The sequence below is a fragment of the Apiospora marii genome (genome assembly GCF_038362585.1).
Source record: "Apiospora marii strain CBS 49790 chromosome Unknown utg000002l_segment0_segment0, whole genome shotgun sequence".
Lineage (NCBI taxonomy): Eukaryota > Fungi > Ascomycota > Sordariomycetes > Amphisphaeriales > Apiosporaceae > Apiospora > Apiospora marii.
In genome coordinates, this window is record NW_027117373.1 from 1,709,373 (window position 1) to 1,735,006 (window position 25,634).

Consider the following 25,634-nt stretch of genomic DNA (forward strand, 5'->3'; position numbering starts at 1 on the left):
AAATGAAAGCTAAGATTGGGTTGGTTATAATAGGGGTAGGAATCACATTCGAAGGCCAACACTTGCAGGATTTCCACCCTTCTCCCCCTTGGGATATTTGGCACCACTCCCCCATGCGACTGGCATCAGTAACTCCTGCATCTCTACGTGCAGGCGATATTGCGTCTTGCATTGCAAAATGTGATTCATGGGATCATGCCGTTTTCTACGAGTATGTATTTCTGGGATCTACAGTTTGGCAAACGAGCCGGTCTCGATCATTCAGGGGAAGCCCCTATATTTCCGACTTTCTCGGAACCGTCTTTCACCTAAGGTACGGTGCATCGAAGACCCGGATATCAATATCATTGATGCATTGAGCCAGACCGAAAGGCTCCACGCTTAATGATTTTCAATGTGTAATGGCTGACAGGTCTGGGCATTTGACCTTAGATCCAGATCACATTGCATTTTACATGATGAAAGAGGAAGGCACGACCTTGCTTGGCGCGAAAGGGCTAACACACCAAACGACAAGCCATAGACGCCAAACGTCACTTCCTAACTGACCTGCAAAAATAAACTGCTAGATTTGCTTAGGCAGCACCTTTCATCCAGTCCCGTTTGCGTCTTCCCCTCCTCGTATCAACAACATCATTCGCAGGAACACAAGAGCAACACCTCGGCCACGGTGGCTTTCATTCATCGCAGCTGAGTCCCGAGACTTGCTTTGAGAAGGGTTTAAATCTTCATTTCCAGTCCTTAACTCCACCCGGCAGCTGAAACGAAGTAACGCGAACTTCATTCTGAATTTCACTGCCGTAGTCCACTACTTATCCGGTTCCCATGCGTCATCATGTCCCAACCCCTACCAGACGATGATGACTGGGCAGTTGAGGGAGGGGACGAGTCTCAAGGTTCCTCCATGTTCTCTAACCAACAATACTCTCAACAGTTGCCTTTCCCCCCGAATCGAAACAACCCCCAGTACACTGAAGAGGATTTCAGCCAGCTTGAGGACGACAACGGTTCGATGGATATGGGCTCTTTGGTGGAGCACCGTCTGGACGAACCACCCACCACAACAGAGAACACCAACCAAGGGGTTCCCAATGCAGGGCTGGGTACTCTGATTGCCAGACCCCCAATTGCCGACCCTCAACAAGAAGTGAACGATACTTTCTCGTTCGCGCAACATGATCTTCGCAAGTCTTCTCAGCAACGCAGATCAGGCCAGGAGATGGGTCCTACCACGACCACAGTTGGTGGGAATGGCCCTACAAATGCACATATGTCTACCCAACATGTCGTTCCCCCGCAACCACAAGCTTCACCAGCCCTAAGCCGTCATTCTTCCATCAAGAAGCCCTCTCCAGTACAGGCCAGAGAGACTATGCAACCTATCCCGGCCTGCTCGAGTACAACGATGCAACGCCATGAGGACACAAATACCCAAGACCAGAACGGTGACAACCAGGAAGATCGGCTCACATATCGCCACCAAGGCCCCGAGAAGTCCTCATTGCCAGAAGAACTGCGTAGCGAAGGGAATGACGGGACTGAAGGTCGAGACGAGGTGATGCAACCAGCCCATGAGGAGGAAAGAGAACCTCCTCGGGATGATTATCCTTCAACGGGTATACAGCCATCTACCACTAAGCAACACCAACAGCAGGGTGGATCCACGAACCCCAGCAGTTCCTGGCCTTCTGTCAAGCGGTCTTCCAGGGTTACAGAACGACATAGTTCTGTGTTCACTGGCGATCTTGATTATGGTCGTATCCCGAAAGAGTTGGGAAAGCAGTCTTCGAGTGAATCTGGGAATGCCAACACCGTCAATTCAACCCCTATACGCCATATGGCAAAGACGAGACAGCCTCTCGATGGTGGTAAAAGCAACATGGGATCACAAGTTCAGGTCGAAAAGCCACCTAAAACCTCTCACAATCGGCCTCTAGACCCCAGAAGACACGCCAAAAATGGTATGAATCTTCATGGTGGAAGACGACAACCAGAAGTGACCAAGGCCGAAGGACCAGGAGACCTTACTTTTTCTCCCAAGAAACAATTGACGCCACGACGCCAGCACAAAACAACTGGCCAAGTGTCTCGGCAAGCGCCCAAGGGACAACCTGCTCGACGAAACCCAGCGACACCCATGACAAGACCCATGCGATCTGAGCCTCCGAAGAACCAACCTTGCAGACCTTCTTCGTCTAACTCAAATGTGTCGAAACGCCGGGCCCCAGAACCACCCAAATCGCTGCCAATCGAGCATGCTGGGGTAGGAGAGATGCTGAACGATGATTTCAGAGGATTGACACATCAATGGAATTCCTATTTCAACAGGCTCGAAGAGTATAAAGATGGTGTGGAGACCGAGCTGAAAGCACTCCGAGAGCGCGTTGCGACGCAAGATGAGGAGATTGAAGAACATCGAAAGGAAATGCACAGACAATCTCAGGCCATTGATCAAGCCAGAGCAGAGAGAGACGAGTGGGCCGAAGAGGCCGAAGAAGAGAGGCAGATTGCAGAGAATGAAAGCTCAAAGGTGCAGAAGCTTCATGAGAAATGCAAAGAGTTCAGGACCCAGCTCAATAAAGCGACTGAAGAGCAACAGAATTTTTACCGGCGAAACCGAGAGACTATCTTGGCTCTGCAAAAAGAACAAGAAACGCGATCAGCAAAAATCCAGAAAGAAAATGACGAGCTTCGAGCCGGCATTAAGACGAGTGTGATCGAGGCATCAAAAAAGGCCCAGGAACAGGTAATCAAGCGTAGGTGTTTTAACCCGGCATAGACAGCAAACGAATACTAATGGTACAACAGTCAATGAGGAGACTTCGACTCTTCGAGTCCAGCTAGATGAACGACAGAAGGAACTATCCAGTGAAAAGGACGTTGCCGAAGGTCTGAGAAAGGAACTCGGCCAAGCCCGACTGCTGCTGTCGCAGAATGTTCAAACGCTTTCTACTCAGAACGAAACGATCTTGAAGAAACTGAAACAATGCAGAAATGATGAGCTCGACGTAGACTTGTGCGAGCAAACTCAAAAGCTTGACACTGTTCTGAAGTCTATCGAGGACGTCAGGGTATCGAACCATGGGGCTATCACAGATATGGTGCAGTCAATGAAGAATGACTTCGTCAAGGAGATTTCTGGTACGATCCGAGAAGAGCTGACTTCGACACAGCCTTTCGCGATGGCAGAAAAGGAAGCATTAACTGCTGGCATTGGCTCGATCCAAGGACTTTGCGACCACATCTACAACCAAGTGAGGGAAAATCAGCACTCGCAGAATCTGCAGTATATGTACCAAGAGTCGCAGTACCATATACAGATGCTCGAAGAAAGATTACAGGAGGCTACTGAGCAGTGGGAACAGGCCGAGTCCTGGAACTTCGAAATTGGCCAGGAGAATGAAGAATACCGAGCAGAGCTTGTAGCAGCCCAAGAGGAGAACAAGGAGCTGCCACTTAATGCCAACAGGATTCAAGCTCTGTGTGATGAGAATGGCTTTCTCACGGAGCAAATCGAACAACAGCAGGAGCAAATCGATGCCAACTCGAGTTTGGAGGAACAGGTGGCTTCTCTCAATGCCACCATTTCAAACCTACGAGCCGATGCCGAGGTGCACCAATACCTCGAAGAGCAAGTTGCTCTTCTAGAAGATCAAATCGCCAAGAAGAGCCAGGTAATCAAAGAGTCGGACAAGTTGTCAAAGAAACGCGAGGAAGTTCTGGAGGACGCTCTTCGACGATCGCAAGGAACCGAGCAGAGCCTCCAATACGGTCAGAAAGAACTCCAGAAGCAGTTGCAATCCACCGAGAAGGACCGGTCTCGCCTTGAGAGGGATCTCGCAATTGCAGATGAGCGGATTCAAGAGCTGACATCGGCTCGTTTCGTGGAGGAAACCGAGATGCAGAAACTTCGTGACAAAATGGAGCTACAAAATGCGACCATCGAGGAGTTCACGAGGGAGGTCCAAACAACACAACAAATCCAGCAACAGCTTAAAGCGTCACTCATGGACTGGGTTAAGGACTACAAGGAAATTGATCACATGAAGAAGATGTTTAAGCAGATTGACTGGTCCCATGCGGACAGCCCAATGTCTGCTGTAGATCTCACGGATGACCGCATTCGACGAGTTGTGGTGCAATCGCCAATGTCGATGGAGGAAAAGGGCGTAGAGTCTCCTCCATCGGTCGAGCAAGAGCGGGAGACTAGAAGACAGTCGATACCTCCCAGATCGATCATGAGAGTAACCCGCGCGGCTGCTAAAGAATTGGAAGCTCTGGAGGACTCAGCCGATCCCCAGCCGATGCCCGAGAAGCCCCCTGTTTCGAATCACAGCATGTACAACCGCCCGGTTCAGGGCTTGCCAAACAGCCAATCGGCTCAAGAGCTGTTGCCTGTTAGTCAAAAGCGAGTCAGATCAGACTCTGCCCCCGATGACACAGGCCTTGGAAACGATGCCGAGCACAAGAGCAAACGAGCAAGGTCGGTTGGCCTATCGGGTACTGAATCTTCCAACGGCACCCGACCGAAACTCTCCCAATCTATGAGTTATACGGCGCAAGATTCGGAAGACGAGATCACGGAGAAGGACATGACAACGCGAACCTTTGGAGGCAACCTGCAGAGTTCATCGCAGAGCCAGCGAGGCCCACAGCCAAGACGGAACTCCAGCTTGATGACTTATGGTCGGAAGGACTCCACCCCTCACACCACTGCATATAATGGAAGCCAGTCATCGGCTGCGTCAAGCCAAACCCTTTCCCAGGGTGTAAGCCAGGCCTCGGCTGCCACAAGTCAAACCCTGTCCCAGGGTTCGCTTGGTACTCAGATGTTTGGTGCCTTATCTCGTATCGAAATGCCTTCGCAGAGCCAGGGACAGCAACGAAGGCTGCCCTCCAAACACCGATCGTCCCAGTCCTGATCAAATGCATGGGAACCGTGTGAGATTCGGCTGGTATATGGGAGTGCTTCCACATTTTGCTGTTGTTAAATTGAGTTCGTTTGTTTTCGGGCGAGGTGTCGTCTGTCATACTGGCCGCGTGATTCCATCACGTGCGATGTTCAACTAGACACTATTCCATGGAAGGTTACAAATTTTCCCATGTTGCTGTAATATTGCTTGAGATGGAAAGGACACAAGGGTGGGTGGCATCTGACGGGATGGATGGTAGTGTGGTATGTTGCAAACAAGTGGCGAGAGTGTTCATGTAGCTAAGAAGCCGAGCTCCCAAATCAAAACGCCTAGTTCGTTCCCTATGCTGATGATGCTTGATCTCTACAGGCTTTCTAATGGTACACACTTATACAGTAATGTACAAGTAGCCAGCGGGCTGTCGGCCAGATCATGTTTGGCCTCCATGGATTCCATCGTGAATCCCGCCCAGGCGAGACCAATTGAGTTGGTCATCAATCCATACGTGTAGCCATCGCATTCGTTTTTGTCGTGGGCGCGTGAGACTATTTGCCTTTCCGTTTCTGCTCGAGGAAGAGAACCTTTTTCCGTACTAAAGGGACAGCAACGTTAGCTGGCAGGAACATTGGCTGACAGAGCATACAACAGGGGCGAATCGTACCGATCGGGTCGTATTTGAGCATACTCATTGGCCGTGCCACTCGCGGTCGTGTGAATGAGTAGAAAAATCCGGTCATGGCCATGGACAAGAGGCGCACGTTGATCATGCGAGCCTTGGCTGTGTGGTTGGTCGCAGAGTCAGCATTGGTCACCACTTCCGCCTTGGGCCCAGAAAGGTGACTACGTACGTTTCTTAGCCATGATGGGCGATGTCTTCAGTCAATGCGCCGGACCGAGGAATGCGACAATGTTCGAAGGTTCGGTTGCGTCTCTGCAATGGCGATGGAATTTTGGTGGAGCTCAGCTAAAGGTGTGGCTTGGGTGAAAAGTGACATAAGCAGCCAAGCCACCTTTGAGCAGCACATGTGGCTTGGCGTGGTCCGTTCCGCCAAGCATTCCACTCAGGGTCCTGTCTACTTGTACTTGAAACAAAGTGTGGCTCCAAACCGCCCCTGCGTGGTTGTAGCTGATAGGTGGTTGATGGATCTACTTGTATTTGGTCCGTCCGTGAAAAACATCTGGCCATTTCCGCCGAACAACACATACGTCTAGACAACGGAGCCTCAACAGCGGGCTGTTGAATATTTTTTGTCTCTTGTTTTGAGCCCTGTTGGTCGAAGTCCAATTCCTGTTTTTATTGGATTTGTTGATGTAATTTGTTCTCGTGTTTTTTGCCAGCCATCCTTCCCATTGATCAATTTGTTTACTATGGCCCCCCGTACACGGTCGGCTAAGAAGGCGGCGCCGCAGAGGGAGGAGCCGCCGATGGAGGAGGAAGTGCCGCAAAAGGAAGTGCCGCAGAAAGCAGCACCACAGAAAGCAGCGCCGCGAAAGGAAAAGCGGAAGGAAGAACCTCCGGCGATAGATCCCAATTCGTCCTTCACCCCAGAGAGCTTTGAGCGCGAGTTAAAGCAGCTCAAAGACCAAGCCCAGACCGAGACCTGGTCGAAATGGCTTCTTGAACAGGGCCAGGTCTACGGCAAGGCGGCTTCACTGCTGACCATACTCGGCGTGTATGCCAATGTCTCCCAGTTGACGCTCTCGCCCGTATACGGCGGGATTCCCTCGGCCATATGGCACAACTACGTCTTGATGGCTGCAGCCTTCGTCGGCTGGTCTGGAAACCTGTTCTTCAAGAGGAACTTGCCCCTCAAGACATGGCTGATGCTTCCCCTGGTTGCTGCCTACATCCCCATGGTGCAGTTTTACCTGTTCAAGTTGAGCGGCACGCTGACAGCTTACTGGGGCCCCTTGGTCACCGAGGCGTTGACCTTGTTCCCTCTCATGACGTTGACCGTGGCCTGTGTTGCCGACGTCTTGGAGCTTCTTGATCTCTCAGGATTGCCCAAATGGGCGGCAGATGCTGCCCCCGGTTTCGGTTCATACGGAGTATACAAGTTCGCCGAGATGCTCTCTGCCGACCAGTTGGGAAGCCACATTGGCAAGTCTTTCATCTCGACCAGAGTTGGTCTCGAGTTGGTGTTGGCGGGAGCTTACACGGTTATGGCACCCTCCAAGTACTTGTTGATTGCTGCTCCTGCGCTTTTGCATACTGCCTTCCTCAACACGCATCTCATGGTCCCCACGGCCACACAGGCCCTCAACGCGTCCCTGGAAACACAGCAGTGGACATTGCTCGACAGGCGCGAGTCTGTGACAGGCTACATGTCAGTGCTAGAAAGCCACGAGCGGGGTTTCCGAGTTATGAGATGCGACCACAGTCTGCTCGGCGGCGAATGGACGCACTTTGAGAAGCCGATCGTGGCAGAGCCAATCTACGCCGTATTCACCATGCTTGAAGCGGTACGCCTTGTCAAGGTTGACAAAAAGGTTCCCGATAACCAGGCTAAGGCACTCAACATGTAAGTAATGTTTTGCCCACCAAGGATGCGTGTGTACTAACCATTTCCCAAGTGGCCTCGGCATTGGTACGTCCCCATCGGCTATGATTGCCCATGGGATTGACACCACTATCGTGGAGATTGACCCTATCGTCTACGAATATGCCGTGAAGTACTTCGGTCTTCCCGCAAACCACACGGCGGTGATTGAGGACGCGGTTAGTTACACTGCCCGAGCTGCCGTAGAGGAGCCCGAGCACTACGATTATATCCTCCATGATGTTTTTACCGGCGGAGCCGAGCCCATCCCGCTTTTTACTCTGGAGTTCCTCCAATCCCTGAACGCTCTGCTCAAGCCAGATGGTGTCATCGCTATTGTAAGTTGGCAATCCCCAAGATCCCCAGATTGTCCTCTAACGACTCCTCCGCAGAATTATGCCGGTGACTTCCTGCTGCCTCCTTTGAGCACTGTGATGCGCACTATCCGAGAGGTCTTCCCCTCTTGCCGCGTGTTCCGCGAGTCGCCACAGCCATCCGATGAGGACATTGAAAAGACCGGACAAGATTTCGACAACGTCGTAGTCTTCTGCAGAAAGACGGAAAAGAAGATTGCGTTTAGGCACGCGGTCAATCGGGATTTCCTGCAGAGCAAGGCGCGGGAGCAATTCATGGTGCCAACACATGAGGTGCCAGAGTCGGCCTTCTTGAGCGACGACAAAGTAGGCCTAGTGCGAAACAACCAAACCGACGTGCTCGTCAAGCACCACCCGCAGACAGCGCTGGGCCACTGGTCCGTTATGCGGACTGTCTTGCCCAAAGAGATCTGGGAGAATTGGTAAGAAATGAGAAGAGCAAATGTAGCAGGGGGAGGCTTCGGGTTTTGTAGATTACCAATGTGCCACTATTCGGACATGGTTGGTTTAATTACGGAGCTATGGATAGGAGGGAGGAACCCATGACCACATGGAATTTTGACATGAGAATGGACAACGGACCCAATTTACCACGCTGATTGTTCATCCAAGGCGAGCCAAGGGTGCTCCAGGTGAAGTCATTTGGTATTCTGGGCGAATTTGGGAGCAGCTTCACCGTATAAATATAATCGATCTGCACATTGCGCCCTTGCTGGGTGGTGCCGGGGGGTGCTGGGTGGTTTACTAATTTCTTATTGGGCCATATGGGCCTCTCACCACGCCATGTCACAGCACGGCCTCCTGTCCAATTACACCAAAGCGGGCCCGTGAATCCAATCTCAAGCCAACATTCGGCAACGGACCCTCCCTGCCGCTCGGGGGAGGAGCCAATATCGTTGTACCTATATCCGTAAGTAGGTACTTATTTATATATAGGGAAATGTGTTGTTCAGTGTCCTGCAAGGGGCAAAATACTCCCCTAACACATATGAACATTCTTTATTTTGGAAACCCCCTATGGGCGAGAGCAGCAGCAACTTCGAGTACGATATCATCGTTATCGGTTCGGGCCTCGCTGGCATATGCACGGCTCTGGAAGCCCTCGAGCACGATGAGACCGTCACGGTGCTCCTGATCGACGACGCCACCGCCACCACGCGCGGCGGCAGCGGCGGCGATGGCGACACACACGCCCGTCATGACACGTTCGGAGTCGCCGACTTGGACGCGCTCATCCGCAAGACGAAGAGCGTCGAGGTGCGGTCGTGGTTGAAGCAGCACGGCGATGCTTTCGTGCGGGACGACTCGCCGGGTTGTCGTCTGTCCTGCGTGGGGTTGCCCGACTCCATCCGGAGGAAGAGGAGGTCCGGGAGCGCCACCTCTGAGACGCTGCTGAAGAACGCGCGGACTAGGCCGGAGAGTCTGCTGCTGCGGTTGGAGCACCAGTCGGCCTTTCGGGCCGTGCGGTTGGTTTGTGGAGGTAATGAAGGGATGGAGGAGGAAGAGGAAGAGGAAGAAGGGGAGCTGGAGGGGGAGCAAGAGAGGGAACAGGAGGGCAGTAGCATCAACAGCAACACTAGCAACAACAGCAACAACAACAAAGTCGTGACGGGCGTCGAGTGCGAAGTCCTCCCGCCCACGGACCCGGTCTCCCAGCAGTGCATCCGCCTGAAGCGCTGGGTCTCGCGCCACAACAGCAGCGTGGCGGTCCTGCTGCGCAAGCCCATGAAGCGCGTCTTCTTCCGGGCGCGGGTCGGGGTGGTGCTGGCGACGACGGGCGAGCACCCCAACGGCGACCCCGCGTCCGCCTCGGGCTGCAATAATGTTAATACTAATAGCGCGTACTCGCGCGGGGGCGGCGCGGGCGTCGCACTGGCGCGGCAGACGGGCGGCGACGTGGCCTACTTCTCCCGCATGGACGACAAGCCGCCGCCGGGCTCGTCGCTGTCGGCGCCGCCGCCCGTCCTGCCGCTGGCCCGCACCCACATGTGCGGCATCGCGGTCGCGCACGAGACGGGCCGCCGGTTCTCGGCCGAGGACGCGGACGGCAAGGCCTTCTCGCGCGAGCTGGCGCGCCAGGCGGGCGGGGAGGCCTTCCTCATCCTCGATGCGCGGCAGTGGGCCATGGCGACGAAGAAGCCGAAGCCGCCGAAGACGCTGAAGCCGGAACAGCTGAAGGCCAAGCTGAAACCGAAGTTGAAGTCGAAATCGAAGGAGAAAAAGGAGCAGCAGCAGCAAGAGAAGAAGACTACCCCCGGCAGCAGCGACGGACAAGCGCGCTTGCTCCCGCAGCCGCCCCAGAAACCCCCGCCGCCGCCGCACCGCCACCAGAAAGCCAAGACGCTCGACCGGCTCGCGCAAAAGATCGGCACCGACGCCGACGGGCTGGGCAAGGCCGTCAGCGAGTACAACGAAGCGATCCGGGCGGGGCGGGACGACGCGTTCCGCAAGGGCGCGGAGCACCGGCAGACGGCGCTGAAGCGGGCGCCCTTCTACGCGGTGGACATATCGCTGCCGCGGGGGCGGTCGCCGACGCCCCGGCGCAAGACGCGGGTGGTGGGCTTCGTGCGGGTCGAGGAGGAGACGGGGCTCGTGCTCGACGGCGAGGGCCGGCGGATCCGGGGGCTGTACGCTGCGGGGCCGGGCGCCATGGCCAGCGGCGTGCTCGGCAGCGTCGACGGGGCCGTCTACCCCCTGGACGACAAGTGTACGAGCGACGGGCTCGACGACGTCGCGCACAGCGTGATTTCGGGCCGGAGGGCGGGGCGGCATGCGGTTACTTCCCGGAAGAGAGGTTCACTGTTGATCGAGGAGTAGGGGATGATCAAAGGGGTGAGACCAAGTGCCAAGTTATAGGACCAAGAGGCGAGCCCGTACTTTATACCCATCTCCGTGCAATTTTGACCGGGTTTTCAGCATTTGAACATGCCTAAAATGAAAACCGCGAGCGACAAGCGAGGCAGAAAGAATACCACTCAGCGTCAACCCGGCTTGAATATGGACAAGAATATAGTACATAATGACCAAGCGAGGCGCTGTCACCGTCCTGCTCGTTTGCATCCCGGATGCTTCTATCGTCTATAGTATTCTTGAAAGTCACTTTGTTTCCACCTGCCATATGACCCTATCCCATCTCTCCTGGGACGCCGAAATTTTTGCCTCTTCCCGTTCGGAGGTCTTATATTTTCCGCTTGACCAGGCCCTTGAAAAAGTCGAAGCTGTTCTCGTCGCTCTGCAGCGCCCACATCTTGCCCGACCCGATCTCCTCGGCGCGCAGCATGCCCCAGTCGCGCGTGATGCCGACGATGCGGGCCCGAACGCCGCCCTCGGCCTCGAGCGTGACCTCCTGGCGCCCGTGCAGCCAGTGGGCGTAGTACGTGCGCTCGAGCTCGTCGGTGAAGCCCCGGCGGACGAACTGCTTGTAGAGGGACTCGAGGCGCGTGAGTATGCGGGCGACGAGGCGCTCGATGCGGAAGGGCGCGAGGTGCGACGGCAGCAGCGCGTCCAGCGACGTGGTGGGACGCCCGTTGGTAGTGTTGATGCCAATGCCCAGGACGATCTGGTACGCGCCGTCGGCGTAGGCGCAGTTGGCCAGGATGCCGCCGATCTTGACGTAGGTGCCGGGCGTCTGGGACCGTGGGTCCAGGGCGTAGATGTCGTTGGGCCACTTGAGCTTGACGGGCACCTCGCCGTAGCCCTTGTCGTAGCCCTTGACCGCCTGCACGATGGCGATGGCGGCCAGGTACTGGATGAAGACGATAGGCCGCGTGGGCACGAGATGGGCGGGGTGGTTGATCACCGTCGACATGATGAGGGACCCGGCGGGCGATACCCAGACGTTGTTTCCGCGGCCGCGGCCGGCAATCTGGGTGGTGGCCGTCAAGGTGAAACCGTCTGGCAGCTTCGAGAGCAGACCGTAGTTCTTCTCCAGAAGCGTGTTCGTGCTGGTGACAACTTCACCATACATCAGGTGGTCGCCCCACTCCTCCGCATCCGCATCTACCTCCCGATACGCTTTAAGTCCGGCATAAAACGCGTGATGGTTAAAGTAGGGGGTTTCTTTGGTGTCAGGCCAGGCGGTTTCATGCACCACTATCCTCTTCGTTATAGCAGAGTAATCGATAATACCCACTTCCTCCACCTTCTTCGCATCAGCCTCGCCGTCGGCGCCGGGCAAGGCCTCCTTCAACTCGTGAGTAGACCACCTGGTCTCTTCCTTCTCGAGATGAAAGGTATCTTGCTCGCCCTTTATGAACTCCTCGCCATCCTTGCGCGTGATGACGGGCTCTAGAGAGTGCAGTAAGATGTCCACTTCTCCCTTGGTCAGCGACGACAGATGAAGCTTCGACAGCGAAGGCACAGCGGACGTCTCCTGGCTCACCTCTAGACCAAGCTTAGCCAGGCAGGCTTTGAGGAACTCGGTACGCACGTCATCCGTGGCCTTCAGGGTCGCGATCAGCTCGTCGTAGCCTGGCACGTCATTCTGCTTGCTCAGATTGACAGGGGAAAACTCTGGATGGGGGCCGGACAACAGTGCGCTGCCCAAGCCGACTCTGCAGTGCACCAGAGCAGCCTTGTCCTCGCCACCGTCGACGTTCAGATCGTCGGCGTACGACGCAAGCACCTCCACGTCGTCACCAAGCTCGCCGCGGAAGGGCACAAAGACGCCGCCGCCATTGTAGTAGGTCGTGACTTGATCCGGCACCACGCCGGCGCTCTTGAAGATGTCCTTCCGGACGTTGAGCCGGACGGCCCGGGCGCCCTTCTCGCTGTGGTACTGGAACCCGGCGAAGGCGCCGCCGCGGCAGATGCCCGGGAAGAAGGCGAGCTCCCTGGACCCGACGACCTCCATGGGCTTGTTGCCGACCTCGAACTCGCACTTCTTGCTGCCGTAGTAAGCGCCGGCGCAGAAGCCGAGGTAGGCACCGCCGCGCCGGACGTATTCCGAGATGATGGCGTTGCCCTGGCCGTTTAGGATGCGGCAGTAGCCGAGATCGGCCCCGCCGGGGAAGACGATGAGGGCGCACGAGGGGCCCCACGGCTCCTTGAGCAGGGTGCTCTCGGTGATGGGAATGACGGCATAGTTGGGGGACAGCAGCCGTCGCAGCGTGTAAATGGCGTGCTTGACGGATTCAATGGTGCTGCCAGTCCCCGTGTAGACCAGAACATTGAGTTTACGGGGGAGGGGCCATGGTTGCCGGTCCCGACGAAGAAGCAGAGATGACGGATGTATGTATGGGTAGTTGCAGCAACCAAAGTCAAAAGCTGACGTGGAAAGATTAGACTGGGGGGTCGTTAGGCTTTTCACGACAGACTTCCCATGCTATATAAGTCAGAATTGCACAGGACACAGTCAAACAGGATGGGTAGCGGATATCGTGGCCTGGTTTCTTTCATTAGTTGTGATACCTCATCTGAGACCGACTACCGAGCGGGCGGTCGGGGCAATAATTATGGTCCGTGGGGTGACTAACAGCCATTGACCAATCCACAACGGCAGGGCCTAACTACCTGGAAGCTACGACCGTACTACACCAGACCAAACGTACGAGAGACCATCTCCATCGTCATACTCCTACTACTTCCTACCAGAGATGTCGAACGAAGAAAAGAACAAGACTTCGCAAAGTCCTCAGGACGACGATGAGCCGGACGAGTGGTCGGTTTTTTTTCCCCCTAGAATATGACGTTGCAACAGCTGCATCGCCGTGAGCTAGCTAACACGCCCACGTTCTCATGCAGGGACAAGCGAATCTTCAGCACAGGATGTGCAGGTACGCATCCAGTGTCAATGCGAAGCAACGATCCAATTACTAACTCAAAGACACCTAACCGGCAGATGAAAATGCCAAGATGACCGACTGCTACTATGACAAGAAGGATTGGCGCCAGTGCAAGAAAGAAGTGAGCCCTTCCCTCGTACTAACTCGTTCAAAAAACAACTAGGACTAACAACCACCTCACCACTCAAGATGGAGATATTCCGGGAGTGTTGGAAGAAGCACCACAACGACGAGAGGACATCTATGAAAGATGCATGAACTGACTGTCTATGCCATATCCGAGCTATATGTATAAACACATAATGTACCTAACAGCCTGCAAACCATGAGTGAGGAGCCAAGGTGTTGCAAATGGAAAGACTGCAAATCTCTAATTTACCTGCTATAGGTACATGATACTCGACTTTTGTTACCTGAATGCATGTTTGTGACTGATGAATGAAACAAATCGTTTCAATAATGATTGCCGTTTGGGGGGCGCTTGATGCTATTCTTGGTGGCAACTGGGCGTTTTCGACGTTTCATAGGCCCAGTCTTCGGCCCGCTAACACCCGCCGCCCGCCAGCCAGACGCCGCTAGCTGCAGCAATTGATCTGAGTCTGATCCCCGGAGTTTGTCAAGCAATCGAAAATTTGGAGAAGCGCTCGTGCCCGTGGGAATCAACAACCTGGAACTATCTTGCACTTTTTCTGGCAACAACAACCACACCGAAAAAAGACCATATCCGCACACGAATCAGTCATAGAGGAATCATGTCGTCGCGCGCTACCAACTGCTTGCGCATTGCGTCGCGCCAAATGGCCCTGGCCACCAAAGCCCCCGTCCGGAGCCTAGGCGCAGTCTCCAAGCCCAGACAATACCCTTCGACCACGGCATCTAGGGCGGCTGCTGCCACCACGACCGCCCCCAAGCCCACGACCTCCTCCACGACGACAACGACGACGACCGCCACCAGGCCGCCCCCGGCCGCGACGAAACCCGCCGCCACTACCTCCACCTCGACCTCCACAACCAACGGCACCGCCGCCTCCAAGCCCGCCGCCCGCAACCCCGTCCCCGCCGTCTCGGGCCAGCCGCTGCCCGACGCCCCCGCCGCGACCGACGAGCAGGACCAGTCGATCAACTGGTCCTCGTCGTACCACGGCCTCGGCACCTCGACCTTCGGCCCCGAGGTCGCCACCGTCCTCCAGGCGCCCCTCGACGCCGACGACATCGAGGTCAAGCCCGACGGCATCATCTACCTGCCCGAGATCAAGTACCGGCGCGTGCTCAACGCGGCCTTCGGCCCCGGCGGCTGGGGCCTGGCGCCCCGCGGCGACCTCGTCGTGCAGGAGCGGCTCGTCAGCCGGGACTATGCCCTGATTGTCCACGGACGGTATGTCTTCTCTCTTCCCCCACCACCTCTCTCCCTCCTCACACGCACAGTATGATCATGTTACTAACAACACCTTTCCCCTCCTCACAGATTCGTCGGCCAAGCCCGCGGCGAACAGCAGTACTTCAACGAGGACGGCATCTCCACCGCGGCCGAGGGCTGCAAGTCCAACGCCCTGATGCGGTGCTGCAAGGACCTGGGCATCGCCTCGGAGCTGTGGGACCCCCGCTTCATCCGCAAGTTCATGCGGTCGCACGCCCAGCAGCTCTGGGTCGAGCACGTCGTCACCAAGAAGAAGAAGCAGATCTGGCTCCGCAAGGACGACGAGGTCCGGTACCCCTTCAAGAAGACGACCTAAACAGAGCGAGAGTGTCAAAAAGTCAGAAAGGAAAAGAAAAACAAATAGGCAGCCTTGTTGTACTATACACCTTCGCATCACAACATATAGATCTGACATCACGAAAGCAAGCGAAGACGAAGCTATGAATGAGGATTTGGACAGCGTGAGGCTGGAAAGGAGGTGTGTCGCCCAGAGACAGACACTTGTAGGATGGGATATATACCCTGGATTGTACCAGCAGCAGAGACTGGGGAGAGATGGGCGAGATAGGCTCGGTTCATCAAGTTCAGACACGCCAGGCTATGGCGCCGATAGAGACGCTGCGGTTTCATATAGTCATATTGGACCATAGAATAATACAATCAGCACCCCTCCAACAAGGCGCAAGCGCTCAGCAAGATGTTGCAAGGTTTCCCTCGACAGATACGCGATGTTGTCATTTCGCCTCCTCCTCCCCCCTTGGGGCCAATTGAATCTAGCACGATGTTCGTGCCCCTTTATGAGAGAAAAGGGGCCGACTTCCTCTAAAACCATTGAAAGACGCTTCACCCCAACTCCAATTCATAGCCTTATTGCCGTCCATGCGGTATTCATGTAGAAACGTCACCCGTCATAATGTGATGTCTAAAGCCATCGATCTCGCTACGACTGATCAACGCCAGAGCTCTGTCCTCTCGTTGACGAGTCGGTCGCCGGTGTGGCCGCCCCTGTTGCTCCTCCTACAGTCCCCCAACCCAGGAAGCTCCAGCCAGCCCGTCCACCGTTGTTGGAGCCAGGGGTCGAGGCCTCGGCGCGCCGGCGCAGACCGTTCTCGTCCTCCTCGCTCGCGCTCTCCGCCTCGATCTTCTCAAAGTCGACCTCGCTACGGCTCTTGCTCAGGGCGCTCCACACGCTGTGCCCGCTCGGTGGTCTCTCGAATCCGCTTGCCCCGTTGTTGTTATTGTTGTTGTCGGAGCCGTCGAGGCTCAGGCTCGAGGGCCGGGCACGGTTGGCATCTTGCTCGCCACTCTGGAGGGCCTTAGCCTCGCGGTCGAGGGCATTGATCACAAACGCCAGACGCTCCCGCTGCGAGGCGATGAAGCTCATCTTCTCTTGCGACCCGCGAATGTTGTCCGGGATAAGCGTCCCGCTAGAACTCATCTCGCCCATTCCTTGCGCGCTGCGTGCGCCGCCTCCAGACGAGGAGCCACCGGCCGAGGCGAGGGCGCTGGCGCCCGTCGCGGCGCTCACGGCGCCAGCCAGGAGGTTGTAGAACTCGGCCCCCGCATTCCCGGCGCCCTGGGAGGCCCAGCGCGTGGCCGGCACGCTGAACCTAGCGAGCAGTGCCTGCGTGTAGCCCTGCGGGGCGGCCTTGGCCCGCACCTCCTCGGGGCTCGGCTCGCTGGGCGGCATGCCGAGCATCTTGGTCTTGACCAGCTCGATCGCCTGGCGCAGGTAGGCCATGCCGGCGGTTCGGAGCCTATCGTGGGCGCTGGCGATGAAGTCCTCGATCTGGGTCTCGTTCTCCTCGAGGTAGGGGTGGAGGTAGGTCTCGTAGAGGTATCGGGCGCCCTGGGTCTGCGGCAGGACCAGGTACAGCAGGAAGAAGAGGCGCATGTAGCTGTAGAAGGGAACCAACCAGAGGATGAACTCGAGCCACGACTCGACGAGCAGCGCGCATGATAGGACGGACCAATACATCAGCCATGGCGTCAGCTGGGTCGGGTCCGACGTCTTGAGGGCTTTGTAGGAGGCGAACAGAGGGAACAGAAAGGAGGCTATCGAGCTGCGCGGGTCATGGTGTTAGTTACGTCACAAGGCCAGGGTATTGTCGAGGACGGCAGCATACGAGAGGAGCTTGGGGATCAGGTCGAACATCTTGGGCTTTCTGGTCTCGATGGCCGGAGACAAAGGTCAGGGATCGCTTGCAACAATGCGTTTTGCAAGGAAAAGATGAGAGAAGAAGAAAGTAGCGGTTTGCGGTACCCGTCGGCGCAGTTAAGAAGGACGGTATAGAGCAAACAAGTTCGGACGAGTCGGGCTCGGTGTCCAATCTAGTCGGACAGACCAGACAAGTCGTGTGTGTGTGAGTGTGTACTGTAATACGGGCTCCTCGGCTACATTAGGTTTTAGTTATGAGGGCTTGACGACACAGAAAGCCTTCCGAGAATGGAAATGCGTGTGTATGCGAGAATGACGGTGAATGGCAGGCAGGTGGTGGTGGTGTCGGGCGGGCTGTAGATACAGTACGACGTGTGGTGGGCTCATCCAGCGAGCGGCCTTCAGGTGGGGTGAAGCTTAGGTAGATGACATACATGGGACTCGATGACCCTTGGTGCGGTACAGTAAGGAATGGTGCTAGAGGGCCTGCAAGTCAGTCAGTCCGCGGCCGGGATGTTGGGAATTGGGGAGCACGAGACGCTTGCAGGGTCTCTCAGCTGAGGGGTGGGCTCAGGTGGTGTGAATAGAGGGGCATCTGGGCGGCGGGAATGGATACCCCAGATGCTTCGGGTGCATGACCTAACCCCTAACCCGTCTATCCGACCCCACGTTTTAGGGTACTTTGGTACGCAATCTCAGCAGGGTCACTCACCACTTGACTTCAATGAACCATAGACATGAAGATCATCTTCGACATCTGGACTTCAATATTCGTTTTGCCAGCAGCGACTTTATATAAACGGATACTTAAGTAGTCACCAATCTCGAGAGTCTTGCATCAAGTAATACGTCACCTCTATTCAGAGTTTCAGTGTTCTTTTCAGGTTTGTGACGCGTCTTCTTCCAGGCCCCCAATCCAATCCAGGGGAAATCCGGCAGCCTAGTTGTAGCCAGGCAATAAGGCAAGGAAGGCACCTGACACATCCATCATGTGTATACTTACACGGTTACCAAAAAATGCAGATCTCGGAAGACTGACCAACCTAATCGTTAGGTGCACTGCGTTAATTTAAAACATTAACTACTCGCTGACGGAGAAGTCCTACTGAATCATGCTTTACAGGTTTGCACGCCAGAGCATTTGAACTCGGAGTCCCTTGACCTGCATGGGTCATACCCCAGTACACTGACCATATCCTCCGCATCTGCAGCTATTCATTGCTCTCAGCACCAAGTGCTTAGTGATTAACACAGATCGAGTACGCCAAATCACAAGGCAACGTTACAGATATGAAAGGGGCAGCATCCAGTTCCATTGCATCCAGTATCGACATTGCAAGATATTGCCTTTCTATTCATTTTCTTTCACCAGTACCAATCTTTAACAATTAAGATGAACAGCTGCAGTATACTTATGTCAGCACAGGCATTATACAACACATATAGCCATGCATTGATTTGCACATCTCTGTCGACTTACCATTGGCATAAAGCGAGTACTGGTCCGCATTGTTCAGGGCAAACGAAGGCTCAAGCTGGGTGATGTTCTCGTACGAGTACGCATAGTCGTTGGTTTTCGGGGAGTAGACACTGCCGGAATGCGTCGTCTCATGTATAATCGTCGTGGCATGATCTTGCTTATGGCCTAACAAACAAACAAATTACGAATCAGTTTCTGAGAGACCTTTTCTCCTCACTCTGTTCTGAGGGAAAGAACCGCGCAAATACGTACACTCCTTGGTCAAGCCGGGCCTCTCCCAGTACAGCGGACAGACCACCATGATATCCGGCCCGCTGCTGACGGAGTAGGCCACGAGCGGCCCGTAGACCTCGCAGACGTTGTAGTAGTCGTAGCAGAAGAGGCGGCTGGACCCGGAGTCCGACGTGGCGCACTCGCCCGCCACGGCGGTGAGGCGGTCGACGACGGTCTGCCGGGTCTCGGAGGCGTTGCTCCTGAAGTACTCGACGAAGCGCTTCGACGCGGGGTCCGCGGCGTCGGCCGCCGCCGCCAGCGCCAGCTTCTGGCAGTTGGACAGCGCCTCGATCATGTCGGCCTCCTCCGCGGCGCTGCAGCCGGGCTGCAGTTTGGCGCGGCGGTCGAGCGATGATGAAGGCAACCGTAGGGCTGCGTGCGCCTGCGCGGGTCGCGTGGTGTCGCTGACGGCGAGGCGCAGGGCGTTGGACTGGTAAGCGGCCAAGGAGGCGCCCAGCTGCGTCGACGGCGCGACCGCGTAGGGTAGCATGCCCCGGGCCTCGAAGGTATAGGACCCGGCCTCGTCGAAACTGTGTACGTTGTTGCCCTCGATGACGGTCTGGATCGACGCGCCGACCTTGAGCAGTTCGAAGTGATCGCTGGTAAGCGCCTCGTGCTCCAGGCTAATTTGGATCCCCTTGGATGGGATCCCCCAGCCTTTCCGAGTGGGAGCCAGTGTCAGCAACCGATGACTACTACATGAGCGAAGATATAAGTGCTATTTTGCGACGTCGTTGCACTCACCAGCATCATTGGACACCATCAATCTTTCGATCGGCAGGTTTGTGTCAAGTATAGTACCGACTGCGAGCAAGTTGAGATCCTCGGTGCCCATGTTGGTGATGGTCGCCACGATCTCGGCCACGTCGCCCGTCGGAGCCGTGAGCTTCACCTCGAGCGGAGACGGCGCTCGCTTCCCAAGCCGACCATGGTTAATCGCATGGGAGTCTACCAAGCTGGCGGCAGCAAGGCTCGCGAAAGCTATCAGAGACCGTGTTGACACCATCTTGCGTTATTGCACTGGCCTATTCAATCAAGATACTGCAGGTGCTCAGTGAGGAATGAGGACCGAAGAGAGAACCATCTCCAGGCGGATGTCAAGACTGCCCTTATACATGGTATGCATTAGCCAGTCGCATGAATTGAGAAAGGTTGTCGAATGGGACCTCGTATTTAGTCTGGGCAGCTTCCATATTCAGCAGTCCTGCCGCTATAGGTGCATGGACAGCCCCTGTCTCCCGTCAATTCCCCACTGATCTACCCCATTTACCGGCACAACCGCCGGGTTGCGATAGGTATTGGAAAGTTGTATGGCTATTAAGAAATATGGGCATGGAGGACAACCGATGGTGTGTTAGCTCTATTGGTAATACTCTGGTGTCGTGTATCTAGTACTATACAACTATCTAAGGTTACTTGAAGCCCATTGAACAAATTGGGCTACGGGACGGAGATGCATCGTAAGATCATCATCACTTCCTCGCCTACGAAATCATCTGCCCCCTGCCCTGCAAAGCTCCCCAAACCGCGTATTCTCGTCCTCAGCCAGCACCTTCGGCGGCCCGACCTCCACAATCTCCCCATTGGACATGACCACGACACGATCGAAGTCCATGATCATATCCAGCCTATGACTCACCGCCACCACGGTGTAATGCTGGAACTCGACGCGAATGATATTCTGCATCGCCCTCTCCGTCTCCAAGTCCACGCTCGAGCTGACCTCGTCCAGCAGAAGGACGCCACCTTCGGCCCCGGCCAAGCCAAGACCGAGACCCTTGGCGCGAATCCGCCTCCGGAGCACGGCGCGGGCCAGCGAGAAGATCTGTCTCTGGCCCTGGCTGAAGGTGCCCGCGCTCATGCCGGCCCCGAGCCCGCCGCGGTCCTCCACGAAGGCCCAGAGGTCCACCGTCTCCAGCACGGCGCGGCAGTCGGCCTCGGTGGCCGCGCCGAAGGGGTCCAGGTTGGCGCGGAAGGTCGACCCGTCGGGCAGGAAGACGGCCTCCTGGGGGATCGCGATGATGCGGCGGCGGAGTGTGGGCCGGTCCAGGCGGTCCAGGGGGGTTTGGTCGATGTGCGCCACCGCCGCGGCGTCTTTGCCGGGTAGGGGGTCCAGCAGCTTGAGCAGGTACGCGATCAGGCTGGATTTGCCGGATCCCGTTCTTCCGCAGATGGCAACTTTCTCGCCGGGGGAGATTCTGAGATTGATGTTCTTCAGGGCCAGATCAGGTTCTCTGTCTTCGGCCACCTCCGTACTGCGCAGTGATTAGATTTGAAGGTCAGAAGTAAGACTCCATTGACATACCTGTAACTTGCACATATACCCTTTAGTTCGAACTCGCCTTTCTCTGGCCAGTTCTCGGGTACAACTAAGTCCTCATCGTCACGGTCTTCGGGCTTGACTGTCTCGTTGAAAGCCCTTAGCCTCGAAACTGCTCCACTGCGCATTGTCAGCCCATGCTTAATCTGTAGTGAGAAGTACTCGACGTCTTCTTCGCTAAGGTTGTTTGAGATGACAATGAATGTGTTTTCTTACATTGATGTTTCCAGCTGCGTGTAGAAGACGATGGTGTACGCTATCTGGTTCCCGAAGGTCATCAGCGATACCAAACTCGCGCCCGTGAAACCCGAGTTGGATCGCAGCTTGACGGCCAGGCTCGTGAGGACCACGCATAAGACCATGACGACGAAGTTCATTACCATCACCAGCCACTGCTGCACCATGACGAGCAGGTAAGCCGGTCCTAAGAACAGTTTAGCGAGGGAGAGCTCAGGGTGGTTGAGAGTCTAGTATGAATGAAACATAATCTTACGTTGCGAAGTATCCAGCAGCTTCCTGTTCTTTTCGCGGTCTTCCTCTGTGAAGTCAAAAGCTCGGATGGACTCGATTCCATGAGTGGTATCGCGAAAGTGTGTGTAAAGGGGGCTCTTCGCCTCCAAGTCCAAGAACCGCATTTGCCTTGAAGTTCGGAGGTAAAAACGCTGGACGAAGTATAGCATCAGGGCCAGGAACGGATAGCTGACTGCGATGGCCGGAGCCGAGCTCATGATGACGGCGGCCCCGGATATGACCTCAAAAACACCCAAGAGAGCATTCAGAAGGGCGTTCGGCAGTTCCATATCGATAAGATTGAGATCCTGCGAGAACAGGTTGGTGGTCTGGCCGTTATCGGTTGTGGTGAAGAAACGCAGTGGCGCATGCATCAAAGTGGTTAAAGTATCCAGGTGAAGCTTTGCCCCTGACCGATTGACCGCAGTGATGAGGCATAGGTAAGCATAGATGAACAACGTGATCAAACGCGACATTTGGAGAACCGAGTAGACGCCGATGTAGTAGGACCAAGAGCGGTCTTGGTAGTCTTTCGCTGCATCCGCACTCCAGTAAGTCAACCAGATATTGGGGAACCCCTGGAAGAAGCCAAAACAGGCTGCCCAAAAGACAAGGAACGCGGTGACAGTCCAGCCAATACTTCGGAAGTAATGGGTGTAAACCGTTCGGTCGCCCGTCTGACGGGCCTTGTTCGTGTCAGGAACAATTGAGGCTACTGTGATCTGCCGCAGAAGTTCACTTTGAGGCCCTTGAGGATCAGCTGAGGGGCCCAGCTTTTCGGAAGAGGTTTCGCTTCCAGCAGACTTGATGCCCAAGCCTGTGATATACCCATCCTGAGCCATCAGTTCCGGGAATGTGCCTTGCTCAGCGACCGTGCCTTCGATGCTGAGCGCCACGATGTGGTCGGCCGCAGGCAAGTGCTTGACCGAATGCGTCATCAATATCACCGTGGAACGGCGACGCCTGGCAATCCCATCTAACCCGAAAACTCGCTGGAAGACTTGCTCTTCGGTATCTGCGTCGAGGCCGGAGAAGATGTCGTCCAGAATAAGGAGATCGGACTGCAGGTACAATGCCCTTGCCAAAGAGACTCGCTGCTTTTGCCCTCCGGACAAGGTAATGCCATTGCTTCCAACATTGGTCATCTCGCCAGAAGGGAGGGTTTCGAGATCGACGTCCAGCATGGTGGCCAAAAGGACCTCACGATACCTTTCCTCGTCAAAGTCGGAGAACCCGATGATGTTGTGCCTGATGGTTCCGTTAGATAGGAATGGCGTTTGGTCGCAGAACCCAATGCGCCTGTATGTTGTGTGAAGATGCATGTTTCCGCTGTGGAACGGAATTTCTCCAAGCAGGGCCTTGCAGAGGGATGTCTTTCCGCATCCCACTGGTCCACACACGATGTCTGTTGCAAAATGCGAATTAGCAAGTATACAACGAGCAGCTGCTCTTGTGCAGATACTTACTCAGGGCAGCCGATGAGAACTCAACATTGATGTCGCGGAGTACCATGCTTTCTGGCACCCACCCATAATTTCCTTCTCTAATAGAGATCGCAGACGGGTTGTCACTCGTAGGTGACCCCTTTTCCGGGGTTGAAGCCTTTTTCTCTGTAGAAGTTACCAAGCTTACTTTGTTGGTGTGTATCACCGATCGGAAGTCGTTCCGTGTCTCGCATTCAAGGTATTTCTGTATGCGGCCGAGGCAAGCCAGACCAGCGCTTATCTAGAGTTAGCAGTAGAAGTCGATAGGAGAATAGGAGACTTCTCACATGATCTGTGGTATACTCTGGAATATCATGGCCAATGGGTCTGCCAGTAGGATCACGTATGACAAAGAGGTGAAGATCTTGGTGGCGCCCAGCTGCCGCGACGCAAATGCGAAAGTGACGAACGGCGAGAGCACCCCTGGAGTCCAGGCACAGAAGGCAGAAGCAATGAGAAGCTGGCGAAACCGGCTTCCGCTCGCAATCTCATCAATCCGAAGCTGTTGTATCGAGTTCGCCACTGGTTGAGTAAGTCCAGACAGCTTCAAGTTCTTTGTGTTGGCGATGACGGTAGAGGTCAAGCCGACGCGTCGCTGAATGGCGGCCATCCACTTTCTCTGTGCATCTCCAGTATACCGCACAACTATCGATATACCCAAGATGCAGCAAATTACCACGACTAACGGTGCTGCAAATGCAGCCCCTATCTGGAGATACAGCAGGTAACTGGCGAGTCCCGTCTCGAAAAATGAGGCCCAGACGTCATGGACGGACCTGAAACAGACGTTGATTCGTTCGATGTCGGTACTCATGAGTGTGATTGCGGCTGTCGAGTCGCTGGTCCCGATCTGAGCCTCCAAGGTCTTCCTGTAGACAGCACTGACGAGAATGCCGCGGGCTTTCAGAAGTGTGCGGTAGTGGAAGTACCAATACAACGCCGTGGAAACAGCGATCCCACTGTAAATTAGAATGGCTGCGCCGATGAATCCGTAAGCAAAGTTGGAGGAATTGGGCCCCTCTGGCTCGGAGAGGTAGGTGAGCAGTCTTTCGATGAAGAAAGGCTGGCAAAACAAGAAGCCAAGAAGCACGAGCCGGGGCGCTACAGGCAGCAATAATTCCACGAGGAGAGTCCGACACAGCGCTTTCAACAGACCATACTTGTCACCCTTCATTTTCGAGTAATCGGCATGCTGGGCGAACCTTTCGTCCAAAACCTTGCCTCGCATCCCGCTATCCAAGGGGTATAGGTCGTCAATTTGGAGGATTTTGCTGTACCCATCGATGAAAACCCGATTCAGCCAGAAGAATACGCCCAAGCTGTAGAGGCCCGATGTTTCTTCTGGGCTGTGCTCCTTCTCATCCCACTTGACGAAATGTTTCTTGCGTCGGGCTTCGAGGAGAAGGATCACGGCTTTGAGGGCAACCGAGGCGGTAAAAAGAGCAGTGTTCGCTTTCTCCAACCTCGTCCCCGAGGCTAGCCAGAAAGTGCGTGTTTGCGTGATGTCAAAGAGAAGAGTTAGGAAGAGGTAGGCGTTTAGAAGAACGGACGGCCTTGCTGAACGGCTGTGTTCGAGCAGCGACAGCGGGATGATGCAGATGGCTGCCAAGAACCGTAGTACTGTGGATGCGATACTGAAAGCTGCTACATCGAAGGAGCGAATGGCCAAGAGAACTAATAAAGCTAGTTGAAGGCCAAGGTATGTCGTGATGCAACCCTTGGGATAGTGAGTGAATGTTGTCTTTACAAAGCCAACCAGTGTCTAGCACTTACAGATTTGAGAAGCTGGATAGCCGGCTCGTTGACCACGGCCGGTTTTCGAGACAAGTGGAATGTCCGCCAAAGGGCCAATACGACAAATATGGACGAAGGCACAATAGAGAATACCACAAGCTCGAACTCGACGGTGAAATCGAAGTTGTCTCGACAGCCATTGACATTGGGTCCTATGAGGTTGTCGTTTTTGCACGTAGAGAACGACATGTTCGTTCTGAAGGACTAAAATGCCCACTGACTTGACCGAGGAAATGCTGGCTAAGTTCGCAGACAGTGCATGTTCTTTGGAGCATGGATTGCTGCTGCTAATATCAATATATACATAGCCCTTACTTATACACCCTTATAGCAAAAGGACGTCGTTGTTGCCTCGTCAGCCCGAGAAGTGACTCCGAAGCCGACGGAGCGCTGATCACCCCTCCCCGTTGCCTTGGGTACGGAGTCTCATCGCTATCACTTACGACAGCGATTTGGCCGGGGCTGCAGTAGGATTCGTATGCCTGCTTACGAGCGCCGGCATGAGTGTGGTCATTGTCGAGGGTCGGAATCCGACTTGATTTGGCCACTGTCAATTCGGAGTACCCACTTGGTTAGAGTCACTGTAGT

At 55.2% G+C, this 25,634-nt stretch overlaps 10 protein-coding genes across 10 annotated transcripts; 5 read left to right on the forward strand and 5 right to left on the reverse strand.

The window, feature by feature from the left end:
* Positions 1-835: 835 nt before the first annotated feature.
* On the forward strand, positions 836-4,922 carry PG985_002214 (uncharacterized protein; the record flags this gene model as incomplete). Its single annotated transcript, XM_066821983.1, has 2 exons — positions 836-2,756; positions 2,809-4,922. The coding sequence occupies 2 exons, from the start codon at positions 836-838 to the stop codon at positions 4,920-4,922; spliced, it is 4,035 nt and encodes a 1,344-aa protein (XP_066689415.1).
* Positions 4,923-5,458: 536 nt separating this feature from the next.
* PG985_002215 (mitochondrial 54S ribosomal protein bL33m) lies at positions 5,459-5,774 on the reverse strand (the record flags this gene model as incomplete). Its single annotated transcript, XM_066821984.1, has 3 exons — positions 5,459-5,505; positions 5,575-5,691; positions 5,762-5,774. 3 exons carry the CDS (start codon positions 5,772-5,774, stop codon positions 5,459-5,461), a joined length of 177 nt encoding a protein of 58 aa, XP_066689416.1.
* Positions 5,775-6,281: 507 nt separating this feature from the next.
* Positions 6,282-8,253, forward strand: PG985_002216 (Spermine/spermidine synthase; the record flags this gene model as incomplete). The annotated part of the gene is made up of 3 exons (XM_066821985.1): positions 6,282-7,435; positions 7,488-7,791; positions 7,846-8,253. The coding sequence occupies 3 exons, from the start codon at positions 6,282-6,284 to the stop codon at positions 8,251-8,253; spliced, it is 1,866 nt and encodes a 621-aa protein (XP_066689417.1).
* Positions 8,254-8,844: 591 nt separating this feature from the next.
* PG985_002217 (uncharacterized protein) lies at positions 8,845-10,644 on the forward strand (the record flags this gene model as incomplete). Its single annotated transcript, XM_066821986.1, has 1 exon — positions 8,845-10,644. The coding sequence occupies one exon, from the start codon at positions 8,845-8,847 to the stop codon at positions 10,642-10,644; it is 1,800 nt and encodes a 599-aa protein (XP_066689418.1).
* Positions 10,645-11,005: 361 nt separating this feature from the next.
* PG985_002218 (biotin-protein ligase) lies at positions 11,006-13,392 on the reverse strand (the record flags this gene model as incomplete). Its single annotated transcript, XM_066821987.1, has 2 exons — positions 11,006-13,092; positions 13,377-13,392. The coding sequence occupies 2 exons, from the start codon at positions 13,390-13,392 to the stop codon at positions 11,006-11,008; spliced, it is 2,103 nt and encodes a 700-aa protein (XP_066689419.1).
* Positions 13,393-13,421: 29 nt separating this feature from the next.
* PG985_002219 (uncharacterized protein) lies at positions 13,422-13,868 on the forward strand (the record flags this gene model as incomplete). Its single annotated transcript, XM_066821988.1, has 4 exons — positions 13,422-13,486; positions 13,570-13,601; positions 13,667-13,731; positions 13,800-13,868. The coding sequence occupies 4 exons, from the start codon at positions 13,422-13,424 to the stop codon at positions 13,866-13,868; spliced, it is 231 nt and encodes a 76-aa protein (XP_066689420.1).
* Positions 13,869-14,362: 494 nt separating this feature from the next.
* Positions 14,363-15,343, forward strand: PG985_002220 (uncharacterized protein; the record flags this gene model as incomplete). The annotated part of the gene is made up of 2 exons (XM_066821989.1): positions 14,363-14,985; positions 15,076-15,343. 2 exons carry the CDS (start codon positions 14,363-14,365, stop codon positions 15,341-15,343), a joined length of 891 nt encoding a protein of 296 aa, XP_066689421.1.
* Positions 15,344-15,967: 624 nt separating this feature from the next.
* Positions 15,968-17,182, reverse strand: PG985_002221 (Receptor expression-enhancing protein 4; the record flags this gene model as incomplete). The annotated part of the gene is made up of 2 exons (XM_066821990.1): positions 15,968-17,090; positions 17,121-17,182. 2 exons carry the CDS (start codon positions 17,180-17,182, stop codon positions 15,968-15,970), a joined length of 1,185 nt encoding a protein of 394 aa, XP_066689422.1.
* A 943-nt stretch (positions 17,183-18,125) lies between these two features.
* PG985_002222 (uncharacterized protein) lies at positions 18,126-19,944 on the reverse strand (the record flags this gene model as incomplete). Its single annotated transcript, XM_066821991.1, has 4 exons — positions 18,126-18,160; positions 18,666-18,830; positions 18,918-19,595; positions 19,683-19,944. 4 exons carry the CDS (start codon positions 19,942-19,944, stop codon positions 18,126-18,128), a joined length of 1,140 nt encoding a protein of 379 aa, XP_066689423.1.
* Positions 19,945-20,430: 486 nt separating this feature from the next.
* Positions 20,431-25,235, reverse strand: PG985_002223 (ABC multidrug transporter; the record flags this gene model as incomplete). Its single annotated transcript, XM_066821992.1, has 7 exons — positions 20,431-21,193; positions 21,244-21,404; positions 21,475-21,682; positions 21,742-23,173; positions 23,235-23,488; positions 23,540-24,969; positions 25,026-25,235. 7 exons carry the CDS (start codon positions 25,233-25,235, stop codon positions 20,431-20,433), a joined length of 4,458 nt encoding a protein of 1,485 aa, XP_066689424.1.
* Positions 25,236-25,634: the final 399 nt, after the last annotated feature.